We start from the raw sequence: 26252 nt of genomic DNA, 5'->3' as shown, positions 1-26252 counted from the left end.
GCTAGCTTGATCACACATCACTGATATATTTTGTCCACATATGTGGACGATGGGATACAAAGGGTTAAGCATTCCACATGCGATAAAAAAAATTGAGAACCGATGCCCTCTGTTATTATTTTCTTTTCACGGTGGCGCTAGCACTGCTTCTCGGGAGATTTATGGCTGTGTCCATAAAATCGGGAGGATTGCTCAACATTCGGGAGCCTCCCAGGCAAATCAGGAGTTGGCAGGTATGAAATTGTGATTACAAAAACTGTGTTGCAGTGAGTGTGTCATATCTAAAACCTGTTTGACATTTTCAGCATCTTTTACTAGCAACAAGGCATTTCTGTTTCATAGAAAAAAGAAAAAAAGGAAAAAGATGAGCAGCTTACTAATTCATTGAACACAGTGGGTTGGTTTAAACACCAGACAGTTAGCCTAAGTTGCTTCAATGTGCTATCATCTACAATTTAGTGTACACTGCAAACCACCCTACCCTGCACAGGTTTCGGGCAGTTAGGTAAAATATCTAACAACTGGCAGAATGGCAGACAAAATTTGTAGGAGAGCAGACAAAATTGTGTACTCTTTCACACTGCAGTGCTGACCGCCGGGAGATAAACATCGTCTATGACACAGGTCATCCCTGCATGTTATACTATTTATGCTAAAAGACTGGGTGTGCAAACACAGACACAAGAGAGAAGTCAAGACACCACAAACGCGAGCGGATGGTCCAGGTGGTGTTACACATTGCAACGATGGCTTACTATGTGTTTATGCATGTGTGATCGATGCTGCGTCTTTCGATGCTAGTTTAATTGGACTTTACTTGATCCATGGTGCAATACCAAAAAGCCTTTAAAGGCCAACTCCGGCGATTTTTTGAGGTCGATGGATCTCAGTGAAATTCGCTGGGTACGTTCCTTTGCACGTTTCCGTCATTTATGCCAAATTACAGGCTTGAGACATGCGCAGATTGTTTGCAAATGAATTTTAAAGATTGTCTGCAAACGCCCTCCTGGCTTCCCACAATTATTGGCAACATTGCGTCTGTGACGTCAGTGTTGGCAAGGCGGCGGAAGTGACGTAGCCGAGGGCACCGCTAACTTCGGCGTTTAGGCCGCTACAGCGAGCGTCTGCTGTGCACAAGGCGACAGACAGCGTTGGTTTGGCCGGCGCTTCGCTGGTCGTCCTGGCTGTCACAGTTTTCATACTCCGCGCCGGCGTGACTGGCATGCCTTGCACGACTTCCGGTTCGATCGTAACAACGTCTATGTCATACGTAGACAGTACACTCGGTTGGGTTTCGGTTTCGGTGTTGCGCTTTTTTGCTTATTTAAAATTATTCTCCAATTTGCCGAGTATTTCTGCTATCGGGCCCGTAACAGGAGCGTCTCAGGAACATAAACGCACCATTACTTTGACATGGCCAAAAAATCGCCGGAGTTGGCCTTTAATGGCGTTTGTGGTGTCTTACTTCTCGTGTGTCCGTGTTTGCACGCCCAGTCTTTTAGCATGAATACGTACCAACTAGCTCATCTGTTATTCTAATGCATGTTACAGTCTACTTAACATGACACAACTCTTCATTATATGCTGCTGCAATGGTAAGCAGCCACATTTTGCGGCTGAGGTTGTTCCCGTGATAGATAAGAAGTACTATAGCAAGCAAAAAAAAAAAAAAAAGCTCAAGTTTCGCCTCAAGGGCGAAGCATCGAATGCAAGAGCAATGAATTAGAATGTTGTACGGAGAAATGTCGTTCTTGTGTAGCGACTGCTGCAGTTCTGAATCATGCGCTAAATGCAGCTCCACCACTGCGAAACCTGAGGAAGTGAGTGGCACGGGCGCCCAGCGATTCCCATTCGTAGAGTTCCCACTGCTCCATTTACCAAACCGTTGATGGTGTCAGTGTTTGAGGTAAGCTTGTACTGTTCCCCTGGCACGAGTATAATCTTGTTAAAAAGAATAGCAAACGCGGTGTGCGACATGCGTGCTACTTTTTGCTGCGCTTTATCAAGTTCCTGTTTGTTACAGCAGTTGAGACACGTCTCGCCTGCAGCAAGTTCACTCAGGTGGTTTCCCCCTTCAGATGTAGCGACGAAGCGCTGGTGGGAGGAGCCACTGTTTGCTCAGCGAGGCGGTGGCCCCCTCTCTTGCACGGCTTGGGTGTCAGCTGCATGTTTCCGAAGCGTTTTTAGCGATTTTAAGTTGATTATTGCGATTACTTCTTGGTTATTTCTGTTAATTATATTATTTTAGACCTTGTTCGTTTATTTTACCTTGCTTTTAAGCATTGCATCTTGTTTTAGGCCTGTATTGACCACTTGATTTTGAGTGTGACCATGCAACATGACAATGGACGGACGACAACCCGGCCCCTAAAGTGCTATGCACTTAAAAGGCAACTGTATCTTTGGATAAATCCCCATATTTAATAGATTTTGTTCAGTTATGAAGTTTGAATTTCCTTGTACTCAACTGGTTCAGTAGATGGGAGCACCAAGCAGATGAGGAAAAAGAGGGAAGCACAACACAATAAAAGAATCACAGGTTTAAATTTCCTCTGTTATTTTTTAATATCACATTCTCAGCTTTACAGTGGTAAATTAATGTTTTCTAAGTAATTTCCGCGCGTCTAAAATTGCATTAACAGAAATAATCTAACCCTGCTAACTTAGATATGCATAAAAGTCTTGTATTAGAAAGTGGTAAGGACATTTATTTGCAAGAAAATTATGTAAAGCATACATGCTGATGGTGGAACTGCATAGAATGTGGTGAGCTGCTGGCAAGGGAAATTATGAGGCATTTCTTGTCAGCAAACGTGTTGTACAGCAACATAGTACAGCTACAATTACAGACGATGCTGAAGCACCATAATCCCCCCAACCTCCAGCTTCACCCCTGGGCACAAGCCACCACAAATTCCAGTTAGATTACGTAGAGCAAGTTGATGTGCTAGGCAGAAAACAAACTAGGCCTTTATTAAATATATTGTGCTCTGTTGTGATCGACATTTGTATTTGAAATTCTAGTCCCTTTTATTACCTAAATAAAGTTTTTACAATCCAATCCCTTTTATTACCCCAGTAAATGTGGTTTGCTGTTTGCACGTTGCTGTTTGCTCATGACCATGCTGATGAAATGTCAACAAAATAAAGAGACTCACCCATTTTTTCAGCTGCTAACTGCACAGGAATGCTTCCAATGACTGTGATAATTTCTGCCAATGCAGTGAGGTCATCTTGGGCACGGAAAAATGGGTAGCGGCCACTCAGCAAGGACAGGAATATGACACCTGCTGACCACATATCTACAGCTGGAAACATACAAGAGAACAAGGCACAAAGCAAAATAATTATGCTGGAATTTTTTTGTATGTGCCAGAACACACACAGCACTATTGGGGGCGAGCAGCAGCACTGCATATAATGTGATATGAAATGAGGGATCGTGTAGCCAGAGCTGCCACATCGGCCACATCAGATCTAGCGGAGCGAGCCGAGAAAAAAAAAAGATTTTACTAATGCCAAGGAAATCTTAGCCATACTGTGGTTCACATCACACTATGAGAAGACATCAAAAGGGATAGTAAAGGCTACTGCATGTTTTTGTGGGCAACCAAGTCTCTAGTTGCATAGAAAACATTTTTGAGCACCTCCAGAAGGTGTTTGCGCAACGATATGCATTTGAATTGTTGTACGCTTGTATCCAGCAATCTAAATACCACAGCACAGAGCTGATATGTGCATTACATACAGGTATAGGAGATTCGTGATTAACAAAAGCTGTGTAAGAAATAAAATGGAACAAGGCAAGACTGTCCTGTCTGCTATTATGAAGCCATACACCAAGCCTAAATTCAGGTGCATTTGCAATATACTGTTTTATCTATATCTATTTAATTAAGGTTTTTAATTGCTTTGACAAAAATTTTAGGCCTGTTCAGATAGGTTATCCAAAGATGTGAACACTTACATGGCAAATTACAATGTAACTGTAGCTATAATTGAAAACATTCAAAAGTTATTGTTGTAAGTTTTTCCTTAAAAGGGTCATGAACCACTTTTCCATGTAATGATCTAATGTCCTCAGTATCGGAGTTTACTGCCTCCCGAATCGATTGCCGCAAAAATTTCTCGAATCCGTCAAGAATGAGCGGAGTCACGGGGGTTTGGCACACACTCTCAGCGCTTTCTCTCTTTTCTCGTGCCGACAAGCGCACTGGAAGCTACATAGGGAGGGATGGCACGGGGGAAAGAAGTTACATCAGCGCGCGTCATGAAACACGATCGCTCTCCCGCTGTGATTCGCGTGCGCGAGTGCGGCTACCATGTACCGAGGAGTGCAGGGCCGGCAAGTGGTGGCACCCCGTGGCAAGAAGCGCATCTGGTCCGAATGCCGCTCTCAATTTACGTCGGCTATCGGCCAATAAGCATGCTATGTCTATTGCGACGTAAACTGGCAGATCCGCGACGTCAACGTGCAGACGCCTCGCCCACCGACGAGAGTGAGAACCGGCCTCTGTTTGAAAAGAGGGTGCCTGGGGAAACTGCAACTTCGCGCTCCGCTTGTGGCCTTTACGCGGCATGCACGACTGTAATATTTGGCAGAGCAGTTCATAGCTGTGTCAGCTTTCCACAGGATGTGTTTTTTCAACAAGCCCAAGGGGTGCTTCATGACCCCTTAAAAGTTACACGTGAGATTCAGTGGTTGTGAAGCCTACTTAGCAGTAATCCCATGACAAATGGCAATGTTAACATCTGCATTTCAAGATGTGGTTACACAAAATATATTGGCATAGATTGCACTGGGTGTGTAGTCTTCTTTGTTGTCCGTTTTTTTTTTTTTGCGCAATCATCTGAGGTAATGGATTACCAACTAGCCCAGGCTGCTGCTCTCATATTGGCATTCCCAGTGTAGTTTTACGAAAGCCTCACTATTAGGGCTTAGGATGGTTAAGTGCAACACCAATGCATATTTTAGCACATTTTGGGTACGGATTCCTCAGAGATGATTTTATTTCCAGAATTTATGCTATACAAAAGACTTTACTGCATCTCAGTTCCAATTTTGCAATGCAAACAAGTGAATAATTCTTTAAATGTTTGTTAGTGCATCTTCTCAATTAGCTACAGCCATTTCATTTTTTCATGCAAGTAATCCCACTTCTTTATAATACATATGAACAGACCAAAATATGATCTTTCCCAAGCTATCTTTAAAGGGACACTAAAGAGAAGAGTAATTTTTCTCGTATTAGTAAATTACTCTTTCACAAACCAAAATCACCGCGCTTACCGCGAGAAGATGCTTGGCAAGCGAGTAAATGCGCAAAACAAAAATGCGGGTCGTGACGCCATCTTGAAGTTCCCAGATCAATAGCCATGACGTCATAGATTGTGATGGCGTCTGCTAGTGCCTACGTAGTACCTAATCGGTAAATACAAAGCACATTGTCCATTGAGGATGCTAGAGGCTTCGCATACAAAGTTTCAGCAATATTTGTTGAGCCAGTATGGCCAAAATACTAATAAAACATTTTGAAATCCATGACATCATGTGTGGAGATTTCAGTGCGAAGTTTAAAAATAAAACTTTTATGTTAATTTCACCATCATAGCTTTAATAATAGAGGAGAAAATCAATAACATTGTAGTTTGCAGAGCAAAATTTATCAATCTAAACCGATTCATTGTTTCACTTTAGTGTCCCTTTAACCCTTTGCGGTCCGTTGTCGGGCAGCGCCCGACAACGCAACACGGCCGTAGCGGTCCGCTGTCGAGCCCCGCCCGACAAGGGTGTTCGTGGTTTAAATTTTGCTGTTTTCTCACCGCGAGTCGCGCGCATTTTTTGTATACATGAAGGGCCATCTCTTGAGGAATAAGTGAGCTTTGTTTGTTGAGGTTTTACTTTTTTGACACTAGGGTGCAGCACTATGATCAGCACGGGGCCTAGAGCGTACCCACTCGCGCGCGCGGTTCGCTGAGAAGCATGGCCACGTTTTCACCGCGTGCGTTTTACGGCGGTGCTTTTAGCGAAAGCGAGGATGACTTTAGTGAGGAAGAGAATTACGTGCCTCCACCAGACAGTGATGACAGTGATTCGACAGAAGTGAGTGACGAAGACGACGACGGCGGCGGTGGAAACCTGCAGTAATAACCCTGGCCTGCACACAGGGGAATGATTTGAGCGGTATCATACGTTGCCCAAATATCACTAAAAGAGTTGCCTGCAGAATGCAGGAGCAAAAATAAATATCCTGTGCGTTTCTCTTCCACAGCTTGTGTTTTTATTCGCGGCGCCAGAAACTGGCGAAATAGTTTCGGACCGCTAGAGCCGGAAAGTGGGTAAAGGTTTTGGACCGCAAAGGGTTAAAGATTCTGTTGCAACTAAAAAAATGAAACAAACACAAGTGGTAACGCTCGCTGCGAAACTGTAATAAAATCACATGCATGGCTGTGTATCCAATCATAGAGAAATCAGTAAAGTTGTTCCACTGAGATTACATTGGCTGCAGTATTACAAAGCATACACAACTGCTTCTTTCACATAAGAAAAGCAGTTCAGCAGAATTCAAAGTGATGACTACACACAGTCATAGCACATATATTTTGTGAAGACATAACGTTTCAGGTTCTCATGTTTGCTGTTTGCCCATGACTAGTTACTTGTCAGTTAAGAATTTCCCTTGTGTTGGAGGCACTCGCAGGAATGTCCAAAAAGGCGGCCGCCCAGCGCTTCATTGGAGCATGCACAGACAAACTATGAAATGCACACAGTGCTATCTCTTATAACCATTTCAGCAGCTTGCTTGAACATAGCAACACTGACTAGACCACAAACCTGTAGTTTGGTTTCTGTACTTCAGAAGGACCTCTGGAGCGCGAAAACCAGGAGTTCCAGCACGAGGGGCAATTTCAGCTGGCCTGCACATTGTATTACAAATAAGAAATGAATAGGTGCCACACATGGCCTTACATAAAAATCTTAAAAGTCACAATGCACCAAGAATAAGGGTAAATGTGTGGGAGAAGCATAGAAGCTACTGAAAAAGCAAGCTACCCAAAACTGCAGCAAAAGCAAAGGAGCAATAGAAGTGGATTAGTGCAAAAAGATCTCAAATAATTGTTAAAAAGAGTTAATGATACTTGCAGAACATGGATGGATGCATTCAACTAGCATCTGTGGGCAATTATTTGTGGAGATAGGTTTGCCCTACGCTTGCCCTATGGGTAAGGGCCAGGAAAGGGTGCAATACACCTCCATTCCACAACACATAAAGGTGCAAAGGTATGGTTCGTCAACTCTGACACAGCAAAAAGAAGGCACTCGAATCTGATTGCCAACAAATACAGCTGTATTAATACAACACAGTGCAACAGCCCCTGCTTGCAGGCAAGAGCTCACCCAGGGATGCAACAGCCGAAATAGGATTTGGAACAATTTTCGGAGCAGCAAAATGTGGCTTTTGGAGCACATAAATCCAACTTTGGAGCAGGTTACGAAAAGAACCCCGCATTTTTTAGCCCGAAATCCCAAATTAGGAGCAGTATAACAAAGAAGGCTTATTTTAAGAAAAGAAAACAAAAAATGTAGAAACCATTCAACATCAGCTAATTCGTGCACAGTGCACGTGAACACTGCTATTTCAATAAAAGCATTGTGTTGAGCCACCCCACGGTGCAAACAATTAAGTCCACATTAGCGTTTGCAAGACCTGTCAAATAATTCGACAGGCACTGGAAATGCTAATGTGGACCTGCAAATCTGGCAACCAGGAAATTTGGGAGATTCGTAAAGCAGGAGCAAGTGGGGGTAGCGAAAAAAGAAAACTGGCATATTGTTCCTCAAGGCTGCAGAAACGCCATACACAGCAGCTCCAAATGATTGCCAATAATTTTTTAGACGTCAGCGATCATACTAGTACTCGTAATTACACGGCGCGTGCACGAATGAGTAATTAAGGAACAAAATGTGCTGTGTCCCTGACAGCTAGTACCTAATAGCCCCTTCTAAATCTCAGTATGCTTTTCCGCAGGACACCAATGTAATGCGGCAAAAGTGGCTTAAAAAGCGCTCTGCACGCAATAAAAACAAGCATCAGGAAATTTGAGAACTACAGTCCTTTTCTATTGCGATAGCAGCTATATGGACACTCTCGACGAGTTTTTGCCATCATCTCCCGTATAAAGTCCAAATTGATAACATATCCCTGTGCATAGTAAGTTCTACCGCGGGTAAAAGCACGCGAATGCGGGCGACGAACGCGGCTGAAGCAGATATCGAACGAGCCAGCACATCTCCGTCGCTCGGAGGGCGTATGCGATAACACCACTCCGCTCGGGAAGCCTGCCATCAACGCATAGAGGAAACACCCCGCCCGTCTTGAACGAGCATGAAAAGACGCGAGAGGGGGGCGGGGGGGGGGGGGCGCTGTCGCTCGAGTAGCAACTTTGAACTTTGTAAGGTCGCGGTTGGGATCGCTGGTGCGCCCGCTATCTCGGCAGCCATCAGCGGGTGGCTCGTATATCCTGCTACGAGCTGAGCTCTCAGTGCGAAGACACTGTGCAGAAAGAGCATCTTTTCCTGGAGCGGCTGTATTCTCTTACACCAACGTTTTGTAGAGTTACGCGAGATCGGATACAAAAGAATTTGCTGCCAGCCTCACTTCGTATAACATTACAATTTGTCGCTATCGCATTCATTGCTTCGTCCTTGCAGTGAAACTGACTTTTTTTTTATTTCGCGAGGGGTTAGGGTTAGGGTCTGCGCGTCTGTATTGGATGACGATGCCCGCGCTGCAGCTGACCAACGCGGCCTCCATTTCTTGCTCAAATTTGCGCAACTGGGAAAATTTTAAGCTGGTCGGGCATTTTGGCGCAGCGTGGCGCAATTTTAACCAATTTCACGGTTTTGGCTCAGCTTGGCGCAAAAATAAGGAATTGTATCAAATTGGCGCAATTGGCGCAGCTGTTGCATCTCTGCTCACCACAAAACCAAACAGTGTGCGCTTGCAGGCTAACTGGTTTCACTCATTGCAACACCGATCGAGTGTGGGTGCTCACTGCACTGGCTAACCTTTTAGCAGTCTGTCAAGCATAAGAACAAGGAGTCATAGGAGCAAAGGCTGTATGCATGCAACTGATTTGTTGTTGTGCTGCGAGTTTCCACTGTGCCGAAAAAGGTGAATGTGCTCATGTGGTGAATTGATGCCAAATAGAAAAGCACAGCGGTGCAGGAAAGTAGCTTTGGCATAACAGCCCCATCTGCCGCATGCTGCTAATGGGGGCCGCAGGTTTTGCAGACTTAGTTGGCAAATAACTGCTGCTACATGCGAGCTCAAGGATGAGGAGTGGCAAGGCACCTTGATCCCCACATATCTCAGACAATAATGTATGTCCCTACTAAGTAACTAAGATGCACTGACTGGTTAAGCAACAGTGCAAAGCACTAAAAGAAACCGCAAGTACTTAATCACACAACTAAATATCAACAATAAAAAAAAAAGCAAACAATAGTTGTCATTAACAGTTGACTTGCTGGAGACTAGTTTGATACCATGAGTATATGAACACCACTGAGCTCTCCTTAAAGGGACACTAAAGGCAAATATTAAGTCGACGTTGATTGTTGAAATAGAGGTCCAGAAACCTTGTAGTGCTATTTTTGTGCCAAGGAAGTGTTTATTTTGAAATAAAATCACGTTTTAGTGGTCCGCATCGCCTTAGCGCACTTCAAATCACCCGCCTGAAAGCGGTCTTTCTCACGTCCCTGTTGCCATACCCAACGTTGCCCGCCTTTACTGCGCGGCGGCGTGCACCATTCAGGCATCCGGCAACATCACATGCATGCGGCATTTTGTCGAACTTTCTCTCAGAGCTACTTTCACGAGCATGCAAAACACACGCAGCAGTACGCAATACCGAAAGTACCACTGAGACGCGACCGCGTTAGCGAAGCAGGGCACTGGGCGAAGCGCAGTTAGGCGAAAACAGAACTTTTGAACCACGCACGCCGTTCCCCATGGCAACGCCAAAGAGGTTCTTTTTACCAAGAATCAAAAAGAAATGAACACGCAGCCTTTTATTATATCTCTTGATGCACGGAAGGTTCTTTTTTTATTGCAGCTAGTTTGATTACTAGTGATTAATTGTAGTCGGACTCTCTCACGTCATCGGGATCACTTCCAAAATGTCCCAGTTGTGGCGCTCATCGTGTGATACAGTTAGCTTAATATATCGGTAAGTGGGCACTGCTGTTGATAATACTGCTGTTTTAGACGTAATACAATGAGCTTTTATTCTGACATAAATTGTTATTTGCCTTTAGTGTCCCTTTAAAGGCCAACTCCGGCGATTTTTTGGCCATGTCAAAGTAATGGTGCTTTTATGTTCCTGACACTCCTGTTACGGGCCCGATAGCAGAAATACTCGGGAAATTGGAGAATAATTTTAAATAAGCAAAAAAGCACAACACCGAAAGCGAAACCCAACTGAGTGTACTGTCTACGTATGACGTAGACGTTACGAACGAACCAGAAGTCGTGCAAGGCATGCCGGTCACGCCGGCGCGGAGTACGAAAACTGTGACAGCCGGGACGAGCAGGTGCACAGTGGAGAGGTGAGCACGCCGTGCATCAGCTGTAATGTCTGCGACTGACAGTGCCGCGTCTGATAATGACAGTGTCTCGGCCAGCACAGCAGACACTCGCTGTAGCGGACGAAGTTAGCGGTGCCCTCGGCTGCGTCACTTCCAACGCCTTCCCAATACTGACGTCACAGACGCAGTGTTGCCAATAACTGTGGGAAGTCAGGAGGGCGTTTGCAGACAATCTTTAAGATTCATTTGCAAACAATCTGCACATGTCTCAAGTCTGTAATTTCGCATAGATGACGGAAACATGCAAAGGAACGTACCCAGCGAATTTCATTGAGATCCATCGCCCTCGAAAAATCGCCGGAGTTGGCCTTTAAGGATGTAAGATTGAATTACACGTGACAAGATTGGCTTATACGCAAATAGGCGATCGCTTATATACAAGGTGATGTTGAGGACAAATATATAATAATCGGGGCATACCTGAAATACACAGTAACAAAACTTCTACTTACCACTTAAATTAAAATAGCGAAATTGAGTATGGATTATAATAATGGAAATTATTAGGAACCACCTTAATGATGTCAGGAAGGGGATCTGAGAAACAATGTCCTACCAAATGCTCCGTTTTTCTCATGAGCATCCCTACCAGTAGTTTTATGCTATTTTTCATAGCCATGGAAGTTTCTATTGTCTAACCTTAAGAACTAAGATGACAATACATCATGCTTAATTGTCGCTGCTATTAGGGGTGTCGCCTGTATATGTTTCTATTCGCAATGTCCACAGACTGTCGCACCGCCAAGCGGAATTAAGGAGCATTCTCTCGAGGATGTTTAGTAGACGACAAAATGGCAGGACTACGCAGTCGCTCCCTTGTTCGGCCGTGCTAGCCTCAGTGTTAATGCGTTGGCAAGAAAGGAACACTATGACTATGCATGCTTCTTGCATCAGTGAACAAACCGGGCCCTCCGTGACACGAGAAATCTGATTCGTTCTAGTAAGGCGCGAAGTTTTCATGAAAATACATGGCAACTCGAGTGTTCAATGATAGCCCACAGCGTACACATATCAGCTTCAGGAGGTTTTCTGTAGCCACGTAGCTTAGTAAATGTTATCATCTGACATTTTCGGTTGAAACCCACCTTGTTATATAGTATTCGTCAGTGTTTTTGTAGTGCATGAATCCCATAACATTGTATGCGGGAGGTCGCGTGGGCTCGCGATGTGCTCTTCTATAACTGAGCAATCTCAAGTTAGCGATACATTAAAATAGGGCCACTATACTTTGTCGGGAAAGCGCTGTTATGAATCGTGTGAATGACGCTTCAGTTATTCCAGGACGCGTCCGCTCCACGCCTTTTTCGTGGAGCGAACGCTCTCAACGCCGTCCTTCACCAGTGTGTTGGTTTTATAGCCAGCGCTGCACCGCTTGTTTTTGTACGTTTGCTGATAGGTGGCAGCACACTGCAAGCGATTTGCTTGTTGACCGGTTCGAGATTAAAATGTTCTCCGCGCCAGACGTCTCTCTAATTGTAAACATGGTGACATGGACTGGTCGAAGTCGTTCGGCGGAGGATATTCTTCATATTGCTTTCAGCAGTGATGTTGAAAGAAACCATCTTGATGACGAGGATTTTTCACTGGACGTAGAAAGTAGGGCACTGCTGTTGATAATATTGCCGTTTTAGACGTTATCATATATTGAGCTTTCACTCTGACATAAATTGCTATTTGCCTTTAGTGTCCCTTTAACACAAGTTCTTTAAAGGAATACTGACATTTTTTTTTCATTTTTTTTTTGTGTCATATGAAAGGGCAAGCCCTCAAAAGCATAAAAAATGCACTGGCAAGTGTGAGTGCACCATGAAAAAGTAATGACAGTATGTTTTTAAAAACTAGTTTCGGTTCCTACTGTACCCTGACGTCACAACACGGCATGAGCTTCTCATCACGTGCTCACGCAATATTCCGAGAGGTTTCCACAGCCATGCCGCTCTATGGCTTTGTTGGTGATGCACAAGTGGTCATTTTGAGTGTTTAATACCTGAGATCATCCCAACTAGCCATACTGGTGCGTGAAGTCAAGAGAATTGACACTAGGAAGGGCAATTTTAAGGGCTCGTTTTTTTTGCTAGACAACATTAATTAGAATTAACAGACAAGAAAGCCAAGGCAAGTATAGGGGATGTTATTTTGTAGTAATTATGACGTAAATGTGAAGAAAGTAAAGTGGATGAAAATAACTTGTCGCTGGCAGGGACCGAACCTGCGACCTTCGAATAACGCCAACTGTAGTCACTTCGAGCCAACTGTAGTCAACTTGTGCACTGGTGACCTTCAATTTTGGCTGGCGCTAACTTACGCTCCATTGAACCACAGCATGTATGACATCACCAAAACAAGAAAGTTCGGGACAGTTGCTTTGAGAGAATATTCAAGTTTAATCTCACAAAAATTAGGTCACTTGGCCAATCCACAGAATTCTCAAGACTTTATGCTAGCTCAAAAAATAAAGCTTTCTTCCTCTCTCAGTTCCATAAGGTCCGCGATTAGCACCCATACATCACCACTAGAAAAACAAGAGTGCTAACCAAAGTTATTTTAGTTTTAAGGTTAACTCTTTCGTTACCATGCCTATTCAAATCGTTCACCGGTGATCGACGCTTTTAATCGTCGATTTTGGCACGTTGAATTTTTTTCTCGTGCACCTAGCACCCCTTAGTAGTTCGTCCAGCCGCTGAACTTTCAGAATTGGTTTGAATTTGTTCGTTTCGGCAACGTAGTGATTTTTGACAGACCTTTGCGCGAACCAAGGTGTGTGTGTTGTTGGGAAAATGCGCTTGGCTGACGAACTTGACAGAAATGCATACTGCTCGTGGTTATGCTTCAGTAACACCAAAGTTCTGCAACCAAAAGAACCCTTGCGAATCAAATATCAAATTATGGTGTCCGCTTCGCAATCTGACAGCGTTAAGCAGTAATAATTGCCAGAAATTTATGCCAGCTCCTCACTAGAGAGCTGCTGTTTGGAGTCGGGGAAGATTTATTCTACCAAAAATTATTTGTGAAGGTCCGCCACACGTATAACGTGTGGAGGTGGCCTTTTCAGCCAGTTTCCAGCAGCTTTGGTTTTGCTTCTGTTGTTAAGTCAGACACAGGGCCGCATCAAGTGTCGCTAGTCGCACCCATGGTGTCATTGGCCAGCGCATGGGTGCGCACCTGAGCCGCGAGAAACGCGCACCGCTCCGAACTATCTTGCGACCACACCTCAAGTGAGTGACGATGAGCTTTGACAATAATTGTTGGAGCTTTAACGTCCCAAAACCACGATATGATTATGAGAGACATCGTAGTGGAGGGCTCTGGAAGTTTCGATCGGACGACGAGCTTTGACTCCGAAGATCACAGCACCTCAGCTTTAAGCTCTAACAGAGATGATGTTTCATGTACGCCTGGGACATCCGCAGCCGTTCAGGGGTTGATTTCGTTAACGGCCTCAAGTGGTCTCCTCCACCACGCGTGCATAGCTGCTGACCTTTTTGCACAATCTTAGAGCTACTCTGGTTATGTGCAAGGTCCACACGCAGCTCAGGCGCAATAAGATGGCGCCGCCTGCAAAACTTCTCTTCACGACAAGAAGGCCACCCGGAGCACATCTTGGCCTCTCACTACAGAGCGGCGCGAGACGTTTTAGGACTGCGTGCGATTTTGTTCTTTTTTGTAGCGTTAGCTACACTGGCCTAGCCGAGCCAGTTTCGTGTGCCTCAAGAGTCGTGCTGCACATGCGCAAGGATCAGTGATGTCACGCACCGGAGCCGGCACCTCCCGCGCACTCCGCCGCCGCTGGTCTGCGCTTTCCAGAGGAGTGACGTCGTAGTCGTGGCAGACGTATTGGCGGCGGCGCACGCGCAGCTATTCACCTTCGCTGTGCAGTCGCCGTCTGACACTGCGCTGGAGCCGCATAGCGCCTCTGACTGGCGTTTGCCAGTGTGGTACAGTAAAAGCTCGTTAATTTGACTCTCGTTAATTCGGAAAATCGGTTAATTCGGACACGTCGTCTGGTCCCTGTAAATATACGCATCACTCTATGAGACTGGACGCTTGTTATTTCGGACAGATTTGACCGCAAATCGGATAATTCGGCGACTTTCTGACCGCTGGAGAGGCTCGAAAACGAAAAAAGAACAATTCGGAACAAAAGTGAAACTCAAACGCAGCATCGCCATGGACATCAATTATCGACTTGGCTTGGATTGAGACGGGTTGAACGCCTTTTTTCCGCGTGTGAGTTTTGTTGCTTTGCTCCCGTTGGTGTGCTGCATCGTTGAGCTTCTTCGATTTACACGTCCCGGACGGCTCCGGACGGCCCCGGACGCCGGCGCGGCATTCGTTTTTCTCGAGGACCAACCGGAAGCTCTGCCCTCTGGTCCGGGACCGCTCAGATGCATCTTCGTTTTTCGCGTGCCTGGCGGCCTGCGGACGGCCCGGGACTGTCCGAACGATTTCTTTCTGGCAGCTGGCAGACGACGGCGCGGTGCGTCACGCGTGCGGCCATCTTAAGTTGGACACGGGAAGTTTTTGACGTGCTCTTGCTCTCGTTTTGCTTTTCTCTCCGCTTCTCGAACGTTTCCGGATTTCGCATTGTTTTCGCACCCATTTTTTGTCGTCGGCGTTGCGAGCCGCGTCGAGCATGTCCGTGTTTCTGTAGGTCGGCGAAACACGCGCGCTGCTCGCGAGAAAAAACAGCGACGGAACGCCCACGCGCGTCTTGGATGCGCGCGTGCTTCAGTAGTTTGCTTGGTAAGCTATGCCCCAACGCAAACAGGTATCATTCACGACCTAACCGTCGTTGCGGTCGGGATTGGGTCGGTGTTGTGACTGGTGTTGCAGCCGTAGACGGAGCAGACGGCGTAGCAGACGCCATAGCAGACGCGGCCGCAGCATTTCTAGCACGAGTGCGCAGACGGCCCGTCGGGCGGCTCGGGACTCTTGGATCACGTGATAACAGCGCCATGTGACGTAGTTACCTTTGAGCCGAGACGTCCGCGGGCCGCCGGCGACTGGTCCGGGACGCGTCCGGGACTTGGTAAATCGAAGAAGCTCGTTGATCACCGATTTATCTAGGAACATTTCAGTACGGCTCCTTTAGCTTGATCGTTGCTGGTGCTTTTGTGCCGAATTCTCGTGTGACCACACTCTCCGCCGATGGCAACGCCGGCGAAGCTGCCCAAGTACGAGGCCAAGGACTTCATCACCAAAGTAGAAATTTTGTGTGCTCTGAATAATCTCCCGACAAAAAGTGATGAAGAGTGATGAAAGGGGATCCTTGTATCGGCGGCAAAAGAAGCAAGGAACGAGTAACCATACTTTTAGCCACCAACGTGACGGGAACAGAGCGCTTGCCGCTTCTCGTTATAGGAAAGGTTCAAAAGCCACGCTGCTTTAAGAACATCAACAATCTTCCCGTGGATTACTGTGTCAACCGAAAAGCGTGGATGACGGGTGAAACTTTTGCGGACACTGCAGACATCATGCAAGCTGCTGAGCACGTTGAAGGGCTCAGAAAAATTGCGTCTGCGTAAATATCTGCTTGAAAACAGGCATGCATCCGCGATTACTTTTTTAAGTAAAGGTTTGTTGAAAAAACTCGTGCATTTATTGTGTTTATTTCGACCATTCGATAATTCGGACATTCAGTTAATTCAGACATTTTTTCCGGTCCCTAGAAATCCGAATTAACGAGCTTTTACTGTATAGCCATGGAGAAAAAGAGCGCAAATGCTGCTCAATGGCGGAGAAGAGTGGAGAAGCTTAACTCATCGGATCCCGAAGTAGTTGCTTGGCAAAATCAATATACATGTGCCACATAATACGTATACCATGTGTGTGTCATTGGAGCACCAGTAAGCATGATAATCAAGCTAATCCTAGACAATCAGGAAAGCTAAGAATAATCAGCTGAACCTTCGCAAACGCTACGTTATCCTGGCATAGCCGAGCTAAGCCACTGCAACATTTTTTTGATACTGTTTGGAAAAATACAAATAAATATGCTTTTGAAACGCCAACGTATGAGGAGAGAGGTGGCTCATGTAAATAAATGACGCCAGACGAACTGGTGAAGTTCATTGGAAGTCTGATTTATATAGGCATTGTTCACATCGCGGGCATCCATCTATATTGGAACACCAGCAGGCTCTTCTCATAAAAAAAATAAAAAATAAACAAAGAATTTGTGCAAAGAGTACTTGAGTGCACCTGTGTCTCACGAAAAACCAGAAAATGCCTCTCCTACTGAAAAGTACAAAGGCAGAAAAAGGCGGGCCCATTGCCTTGTCTCCAATCTCATCGGTGTAATTTAGATGCCCGCTACTTTGCTTCAACAAAACAAAGTGGCACCGCAATCTCAGCTGCACCTTATGTGGCACTGTGCGATTGCACATCAGAGTCAGTGTATGCTCCCATTTACGCTACATCAAAGCGTGTTGTATGCTTGTATGCTTGTACATGGTATAAAGATAGTGTATGGGGACTGCAAGGGAATGTAGTAGTAGTAGTATAAGCTTTGTTTCTCTTAGGAGTTCCTTGGTGTTAAGTGGCGCCACTGATCTCTGCAGCTTGCTGGGCTTGATCGAGAAAAGCTCTCCGTCTCTCTAGATCGTCAGCAAGACAAACCTTCCCCTGCCTGTTACTTGGCATTTGCACTATGAAGGGCAAATTGGAATTTGGAGGCCACAGTAAACTCATTCATGTTACGTGGGCAAGAGTCAGGCGCTCCCCCACACCAAGGACAGGTATCCCCATAAAGTGCAGGGTCTGGTTACTATAGTGCAGGGTTACTAAGTATTTGGAGGAATGGATAAATGTTTGTAAGTGGCACCAGTTTCTAACCTGTTCCCCCGTATGGTTGGGGGTGTGGGTGGCTGTATTTTTGTCCTGTCCTTTGGTTTCGAGGATGTTGTGTATGGGGCTTGGGGGTTCGTTGAAAGGAACAAATGGTGGTCACATGCTTATTTTTCAAAACAGTATAGCCTGCTCTCATGTCCAGAGGGTGCCGGGTGCAACATAATCAAGTGATGCCATTCTAGGATGGTGCCTAGCAGAGAGAGGATCTTGTGTGGGATAGTACCAGTCATATATGAATTGTATGCTGCCTGGGAGTTCATAATGACTAGAGGCCGGATTTTAGGCATTAAAAAACACGTTTTACACACCAATAATAGGCAGGGAAAACAAAGTTTTAGGCTTCCAAAATCGTAAATATAGGCACAATAAATTCTTACATAAATGCAAATAATTTCAAAAGAAGTTCTATTTACTGTTCTATAGTGATGCGCTGTAGAGTTGAATTATAAAACTGGTTTATTAACTCTAACGCTACATGACTGGGCGACGCCCTATATGCGTCGTACTGCGATGCGAGTCGAGCGTCCAATGCCCCCCCCGGGTAGATCACGCGCCTCCCGGATACTAGAAGCGTGCGAGGTCTTGTTCAAGCTGAAGTTTCGTCGACAACTTCTGGTCACGCACGCCGACGACAATCCTGTCACGGATTAATTCGTCCTTTAAGTCGCCGTAGTCGCACCACTCGGCTAAAGTGTGCAGAGCTCTGATGAAGTCTGTCATTGGTTCACCTTCGTCTTGTATGCGGCGATTGAAGAGCGCTCTTTCATAGATGATGTTTTTCTTGACGACGAAGTGACTGTTGAAGGCTTCGATGACTTTGGCATACTTCTTCGAGCTTGCGGCTGTCAGACAAAGTGCCGTGAAGACGTCTTCAGCTTTGTCACCCATGATGTAGATCAATGAGTTGATTTGATCAGTGTCTGGTTGGTGATGAAGACCACTGGCGGTTCGGAAACGCTCCCACCTTCGCTTCCAGGCACTCCATTGTTCGGCGATGAAGCTGAAGGCTTGAGGGGGTTGGAGTTGGATGCGCTGATCGCTTTGAGCTCCTGATTCAGTCATAGCTGGAGGTTTTGATGAGCACTCACTTGGCGACGTGAGGTATCATAGCTCAAACTTCTGACACCATGTTCTATAGTGATGCGCTGTAGAGTTGAATTATAAAACTGGTTTATTACCTCTAACGCTACATGACTGGGCGACGCCCTATATGCGTCGTACCGCGATGCGAGTCGAGCGTCCAATGCCCCCCCAGGTAGATCATGCGCCTCCCGGATACTTGAAGCCCTGCCACCTGAGACCTGAGCCGTGTCGCTCTCTCCACATACCGTACCGTCCGGCGCATAGCAACTGTAGCGCATCTTCGAGGCCGTTCGCTGTTTCGGTTGAGCGTCAGAGATGGCGCTTGATGACTCCCGACACTAGCCCGACACTACATTTACGACAGGAAAACAAGAAATGTTATTGTTTAAGGTGGCACACAGGTGCCAACAGTTGAACGTAGCCGTGCAATTGTCTTTTGTCCCGCACGCTTTGCACAACACTCTGCTTATTCTGTAGCATGCTGAGTCACGTGTCCACTGTCGAATCAACACACACCTCTGTGCCTTTTTTTTGGGCATGACTGAGAATGGTAGAGCAGGAGCAGACATCCAGATCACTAAAAGACCAGAAGAAATTCTTCCTACAGGACGGGTCGAATCGCGTAGAACCAGTTTCTACCCTGGTGTTGAACCCCTTTCCCTATAGAGTTTTTTGGCCAAAAACGATACAAAAATACGAATTATTTTTTCTTCACTGATATGATTATATGTGCCTTGAAACAACTCAAAAACCATTTAAAGGTGCTTTATTCGCAAGATACAAGCAAAATAATTTTTTTTGAAAATATGCAGGGGATGGCTTCACTGTACTGCACCACGATAAGTGCCCTAACCTCTCCAGTCTTCAATGCAAAAAATGTCTCTGAAATTTAAGAAATAATGCCCAGGGACAAGGCAGCCCATGAAAAGAAGCTTTGGACACGTTGGTGGGGGTTTGTTTACACCTATCGGCGTCTACTGCCGAAACGTTGGGACGCGATCTTCGTCTGAACCTGATGATTTAGAAAAATATATGCTGCTCTGTGCAGTTGCTGCTTTACTCGCAGGAGAACTGAAATTATTTATTCCACAAAACCTCGGCGAACAAGCGTTTTCTTTTTCTTTTCTTTTTTTCCCTGAAAAAACGCCAGGCCTGCACGGAAAGCACAGCATAGTCACAGCGAAAGCTCGAAGAGCGGCATTTCTAGAGCCCGTTATAAACTCTCTTGTGGCTACTAATACAACTGACACGGCCGGTCGATGAAAAACACATGGTGCGGCCTGCAGCGTGGAGCGGATACTGCGTCGCGCGCCTAGTGCTCCTGGCTGCCGCCGTGGCGCCACCAGTGGGGGAGCCTCTGGGGAGACCGAAAGCGAGAGCGCCGGAATTATTGCGGCGGATCGCGGCTTGACAGCGCAGCTGCTATGCACTTGTTAGTTTTTAAAGGGTTACAATAAACTTGCTATAGCGTTAACTATATTGGTAGTCGTCCTACCGAATGTGCCATGGTGATGCTTCAACCTAAATATAGGGTGTATGCACGACCGGCATCGATAGCGACATGCAGACAAGTTTCGCTGTGCACTTTCGGTAATCCGCCATTTTGAAGCAATAACAAGCAGACGAGCAAAGCAGCGTGTACAGCCAGTCGATAGCTGCCATGGTTTACTGCGCCGTTGTAGGCTGCAGAAGCCGTACGTACACCAAAGCCGAGAAAGAGAAGGCTAAGCAGGACAATGAGAACCTCAGCAACTTTCGGTTTTTCAAGATTCCAAAGGTGCGGGTTCACGAATGCGGCAAGACGAGGCAGCTGTCGCAACGCCGGCAGCGCAAGTAGATTGCCCGCCTCAACAGGAAGGGTGTCGCCGATAATCCGCAGAAGTACAAAGTGTGTTGCCGACACTTTTTATCAGGTATGAAAGTCTCGCACCCATGTTACCTATTTTAAAGCGCTGCCCGTCCCTGTCATTGTAAACGTGTTATTTTGGGCACCGCGGATGCAGCCCTTGCTTTGAGCAGAGCGTTGGTGTACCCTGTTTCGCATGGCCACAGTCTGTTTTAACAAACGGTGCGTGCGGTGAACTGTATGCTTTATAACCTGTTTCAGGTTATCCTTCAAACTTGTTTGGCGACTGCAGTCCGGATTGGGCCCCATCGAAGCATCTAGGCTATGATGCCAAGAGCACGAACGACTAGCGATACAGCCGCCGAAAGGCAGGTTCGCAACGTCAGCTTCCTTAACCGATGGCTTGCGTACCCAACCGCTGGTCACAAAATTGTGGCCTTCTAATCCTTTTCGAGCCTTTAGTTGCTGGCGGGTAAGGAAGCTGGACCTCAAAACAAGCAGTTCGCTCATGTCTGCGGCGTCGATTCGCGGCCACAGGTTGACGTCGTTTCGTGTCTTTTATAATCATGAAAAACCAACTAGCCCAATACCTCACTTTGCTCAGGTTGACGTTTCTTACGCAGTCGCTTTCCCGGAGCTCAAAGGGGTCCAACCACACAGGGCAACTTTCTCACTGTAGCGCGCCTGGTCTTTGACGCACAGCGTCGCTGCATAATTCGTTTGATTATGTGTCATTTTGCCGCAAAACAGTGTTGCATTCTTGCACAGAGATGCCAAACCGCACGCCCGGAGATCGACTGCGACCACACGTTGACGACCAGTCCACAAAGTTCCAGCCTCTCTACCGCAAACGTTGCCTGCTTTGGCCTGCTTGTTATTGCTTCAGAATGGCAGATTACCCAGAGTGCATAGCGAGACTTGGCTGCATGTCGCTGTCGATGCCGGTCGTGCATACACCCTATAGCAAGTGTTAGTTTTATCTGAAGTGGTTGCTCGTGCGAGTTGCGATTTTTCGCGTCATGTTTTCTCTCTTTTGTTGCCGTTGCACTGTTCACCCTCGATAATGTATGCTTGTGCTACAGTTATTTTATCAACAGGAGAGTTGCTCACTGACAGGTGCGGTTGTATTTCCGGAATGACTGTTGCTCACACCTTAGAAACAAAAGCATTGTGAACATCAGGGGAGTCATAATTGCTTTATTGCACATGTGTGAAAAAAGGATCACTGTGTTATTGGAATCACAGGCGCAGCACCTTCCTGGCCAGAGGTTTTTGCGCCAAGCGTACGAGACGCTCAACAGACATATTAACATTTCCTGCCCAGTTGGCAAGAAGCGTTCGTAAGAGCTTTCTGATGAAAACTTTGCGGACTTCCATGGCGTGGTCGTCCGCCCCGCAAGTCCACTTTCACCACTTCCATGGTCAGACATCTCGTGAAAAAATATCCGACAGGAATACTATATGATATTGACAAGCCTCTTATTACAAAACACAGTAATCGGTTTGCAACTTGGGGTACCGCTGTTGAGTGCTGTTCTTCACCACAGTCAACGAAACCATAAAGTTTGTCGACTTGTCGGTCGTATATGACATTGCAGGAGGATCGAAAGGTGGGCCAGTTGATAATTCATTTTCTTCGTTCAGCGAACTGGGAGTGCAGAAAAAGACACAAAGGACGAAGCGAGGAACCACATAAGACCCTCTGCTGTATGGCCATCTCGTCAATGATCAGGGAGCAGAACGCTTCTTGCTCTACAGTGAGACCCTTGAATTCGATGCACAGCCGCTCCTTTATCAACGAAGTGACGCCGATTCCACCTGTTAAATGGCCTACATATTTCTGGAGCGTTGAGTGACAAGGGAGCCGAAAGATATTTCAGGACCTTGCATGCTCATAACTTTTGTTGAAGCATGCCTTCCAAATTACACATTCCCTTAGAATGACGTCATTGTAGTGGGGCTTCTTCGTCGAGAAACTGCAAACTTGGTTTCCAACGAACTCTGCAATCTTGTCACCTTGCGCAGCACCATTGAGCACCTTCATAAAACAGGCAATGTCAGTGTTATTTTCATAAAACTGCGCGCGCTCCTCAGCCTCATCCACTTTTTCTTGAAGGGCCTGCAGTGATCCTTTCATACGAGCGACCTTCGCTTGGAAGCCCCCCCCCCAGCGCGTTTTTTTTAGCTTCTGTCAGTTTAACAAGGTCGAATGTAGTTTGACATGATGCATCCGAAAATGATGCCATTTCCACACACGTTTCATTCCCTAGTTCAAAGTTGTTGGGCGTCGTGGCTTCAGTGCTGTCACTTGACGAGCCGTTTTGGCTAATGACAAAACGGCTATTTTGAAGCAGCATTGCCCGAGCACTCGGCACGCGACTGCGCATTATCGGCTTCTATTTCGGAGCGTCGCCACTTCTTCCTCGGAGCAGGCGTGCTCCTCGTGCTCATGTAGCTTGGATAACCGGCGAACACTGTCGGTACAGCCGTTGGCAAAAGTATCCTCAACTTCTCGGTCTTCTTGTAGTCCTGCTCCGTAAAATGCAAGGCGCGCACCAGGGACCTGTCATTAGGCTGCCATACTGTTCCCTTCCCGCCGGGTCCTTCACGGGAAATGTTTCGCAGCCATGCTGCCCTGCATTACTGGAAAACTCGTGGTAGCGTATTTGCGGGTCCTTCGATGCATTCGTGGAACACAACGGCACACAACAGTCATGCGGCATTTTGCCTAACGCATAAAATATCACACGTGCGCAAACTGTCTTGAGTGACACTAAGTGCGAGCGATTCATGTGGAGAAAAACAACCACTACATCGACCTACCCGCTGAACGCGCGCTCCTTCCCGCCCGCGCATCGCGTGGAACCCTCCCCTACTACTGGTGCCCTCTTAGCGAAATGTGGCGACAACTATTAACTCCACTTCCCCGTTCTCGCCCATTTGCTGCGGCGCAACGCGGCAGGCCGCACCGTGTGTTTTTCATCAAGCGGCCGTGCAACTACACTAGCAACGTACCCACTACGCCACAAATCATAATTTTTGTGAAGTTGGGAAGCACCTACCCCGACATTACTCGTCATTCTGCGGAGAAGCGAGGTACCATCTGTAAGGCATTACGTGCAGTTTCTTGATGCGACGGCTGATGAAGATTAAGAATTATGACTGAGCCTTTTGTAATGGGTTGGAAGCTTTAAATGACCCACTGGTTACGTAATTCGCATTGTGTGACGCCCGGTCATTATTTCACTCTCCCACCACGCTTATAACATACGCTAACGTGAGAAAGAGATAGAGAAAGGGGAATTAACTTTATTGAGACCCTGAGGAAATGGATCATGGGAGCCTTATGGGCTTCCTTGGCAACCAATAGAGGTGCAACAAGATTTTGGTTGCATGGGACCGCGCATACAATTTGCATAAAGCAACGAATGCGCTGCTCTAGTTTCAGCAACGGGACTCACTCACCGCCTGTGATGTCAAGCGCAGAACTGCCGTTACATCGACGCCAACAGTGACTTTTCCCTCCTCCTCTCTCCAACTTTTATTCCCCCTCTCCCCTTCCCCAGTGCAGAATAGCCTACCGGGCTCAGCCCTGGTTAACCTCTCTGCCTTTCTTTCATCCTTATTCTCTCTCTCTCAATAGAGGTGCACTTGCGAGGAACCTACTACGCTATAAATCATAATTTTTGTGAAGTAAGGAAGCCGCCACTACGCAATTTTTCGTCATTCTGCGCAGAACCGTGGTACCTGCTAAACACCTGTAAGGTATTATGTGCACTTTGTTGATGCTGTGGCTAATGATGATGAAGAATTATGGCAGAGCCCTTTGTAATGGGTTGGAAGCATTCAACAACTCACTCGTTGTGCAATTAGCATTCTGTGACGCCTCATTACAGAATTCGTGTTGTGTGACACTTGGTTGTTATTTTACTCTTCTACCACGCTAGATTACATATGTTAATGTGGTTCCTTCCAGACATAAAGCCTGTATAGGTCTTTTTGCAAAGCAGTTTCAAGCACCGGCAAGGCTCTGAGGTAGGATACTGGGCTCAGGTACTGGGCGCAGAGGGTCCAGGTTCGAACCTCGTTCCATCCTGAAAATTTTTTCTTATTTCGTTTTTTTTTTCCCTTATTTCGAGCGATAGTGGTTACGGACACCGGCGGCGACGGCGGACAACTATGGCGCCAAAAACGGCCCTTGTTGTGATCTCATAACAGCTTTCACTGTAAAAAAGCTGCTGCCGGGACACGCGACCCAGAGGAGGACGCCATTTGCTAATGGCGGTTGCCAGAATCCAGACCTTTCTCGACCAAAATTCATGCTTTGAGCGCGTTTTTAAGTTTTTTACTACACCATCTTTTCAAGCCAAAGAGAACTCGGAAAAGATGAATCAGGGTAGCTTAATTTCGCTGCCTGCAAACGCTTCTTTCAGCGTGGACGAGCCCGGCTAGTCTTCAGTAGGAGCAGTACAAACTTCGTAAACAAGCTCAGCTCGTCTTCAGTAGGAAAAGGGTTAAAAAGTAAATTACAAATTAAACAAAAGGCACGTGCACATCACATTTTTCTTTTTTATTTTTCTCTTCACTCTCCCCTGACGGCTCTCTGCAATTTTGCATTCACCAAACGCTCGCGCCATGTCAGCGCGGCGGCATATGTTCGCCCGTGTGTCCGATTTCACTGCTGCTAGCGGTTGTTTCCGGGAGTTGGTTGAACTAGACGACTAGTTTGAGCCCCATAGAGTTCCGAACAGTCAATGTTGCACGGTAACATGAACAATGGGCTAAAACTGCACCAGAAAGCGGAACTCTAGGTTAAATAGTGTTCATATGGGCGCCAGTTTTGAAAATAGGCATTTAGAGGCACTTATAGTCATAGGCATGAACGCCAAAAATAGCCATTTATAGGCACTATAAAAACACTATAAAAGTCCTCCTTAGCCTCTAATTTATGCTCATATATCAAAATGGCGCAATAGGAGCGTAAGGAACAGAATAGGCATTTGCCTAAGATCCGGTCTCCAGTAATCACCAATGCAGATTGTTGTTTTGCCTCTGCACCATGGCTGCTGCCTTTGCTATGCAGGCCAAAGGGGTGCGATTGAAGGCCTGTGGACTTATTAGTTATGTTGACATGCAACTCTACTCTGAGAACCTGATCAAAACATGAGGTACCTGAATGCAAGAATGTGACTTATTTGCAAAATGTCATAGACACTGCAGCAGTCTAGGTCACACGTGTGCATTTTTAATTTGTGAACTAATGCAAGAACAAGCCACCTAGCCCAGCAAGAGGCTCTTGGGTACGATATGCAAATATGCGGAGTAAAAATATGTAGTTACGAACAATTCCGTTATCGTTACGGTAAATCCTCGCATATAACAAATGTGCTGGGAAAGTTATTCACGCAAACGAGAAGGGCGATCTCGGCGACACTTTCATCTGCAATACGGCTGCGATAATGTATTAAATAACTATACGCCGTAGACAAGGCTGTTACGTAGGTACTTGTCAGGTTTGGCAAACGCAGGTCGCGGCTCTCTCCGTGCACTCAAGTCAAGACCGCAAAATGCATACAGTCTATAAACAGACTCTGCACATTTCCCGAGTGCAGTTTTTTCTGTGTATTCTGACAGACTTGGAAATCTCGTAAAGTGCATCGCAGCCAGAACGGCCCTGTCCAATGCACTTGTGTCAGGTGTGTCATCACAGCCACATAGAATTCATAAGAGCATAGTCGAAGTTGTCCTTTCGTTCGCTACTACATTAATGAACCGTGCCCGCACAGAAAGAAGCACTTGCTCCATGATCGAGCCACACCTTTA

The 26252-nt window shown here is 46.3% G+C and overlaps 1 protein-coding gene across 2 annotated transcripts in view; it reads right to left on the bottom strand.

Moving 5' to 3' along the window:
* The window catches only part of LOC119400404 (cell division cycle 7-related protein kinase), a 51348-nt gene that overhangs the window by 14464 nt on the left and 10632 nt on the right, over nucleotides 1-26252 (bottom strand). For both annotated transcript variants that reach the window (XM_049417261.1, XM_037667429.2), the window contains exons 9-10: nucleotides 6836-6918; nucleotides 3159-3308 (exon numbers count right to left, since the gene is read on the bottom strand). In XM_049417261.1, coding sequence (XP_049273218.1) covers nucleotides 3159-3308; nucleotides 6836-6918 — 233 coding nt within the window. The remainder of the gene's footprint in view (nucleotides 1-3158; nucleotides 3309-6835; nucleotides 6919-26252) is intronic.

Source organism: Rhipicephalus sanguineus, chromosome 1 (genome assembly GCF_013339695.2).
Source record: "Rhipicephalus sanguineus isolate Rsan-2018 chromosome 1, BIME_Rsan_1.4, whole genome shotgun sequence".
Taxonomy (NCBI): domain Eukaryota; kingdom Metazoa; phylum Arthropoda; class Arachnida; order Ixodida; family Ixodidae; genus Rhipicephalus; species Rhipicephalus sanguineus.
This window is presented reverse-complemented; position numbering and strand designations above follow the sequence as displayed.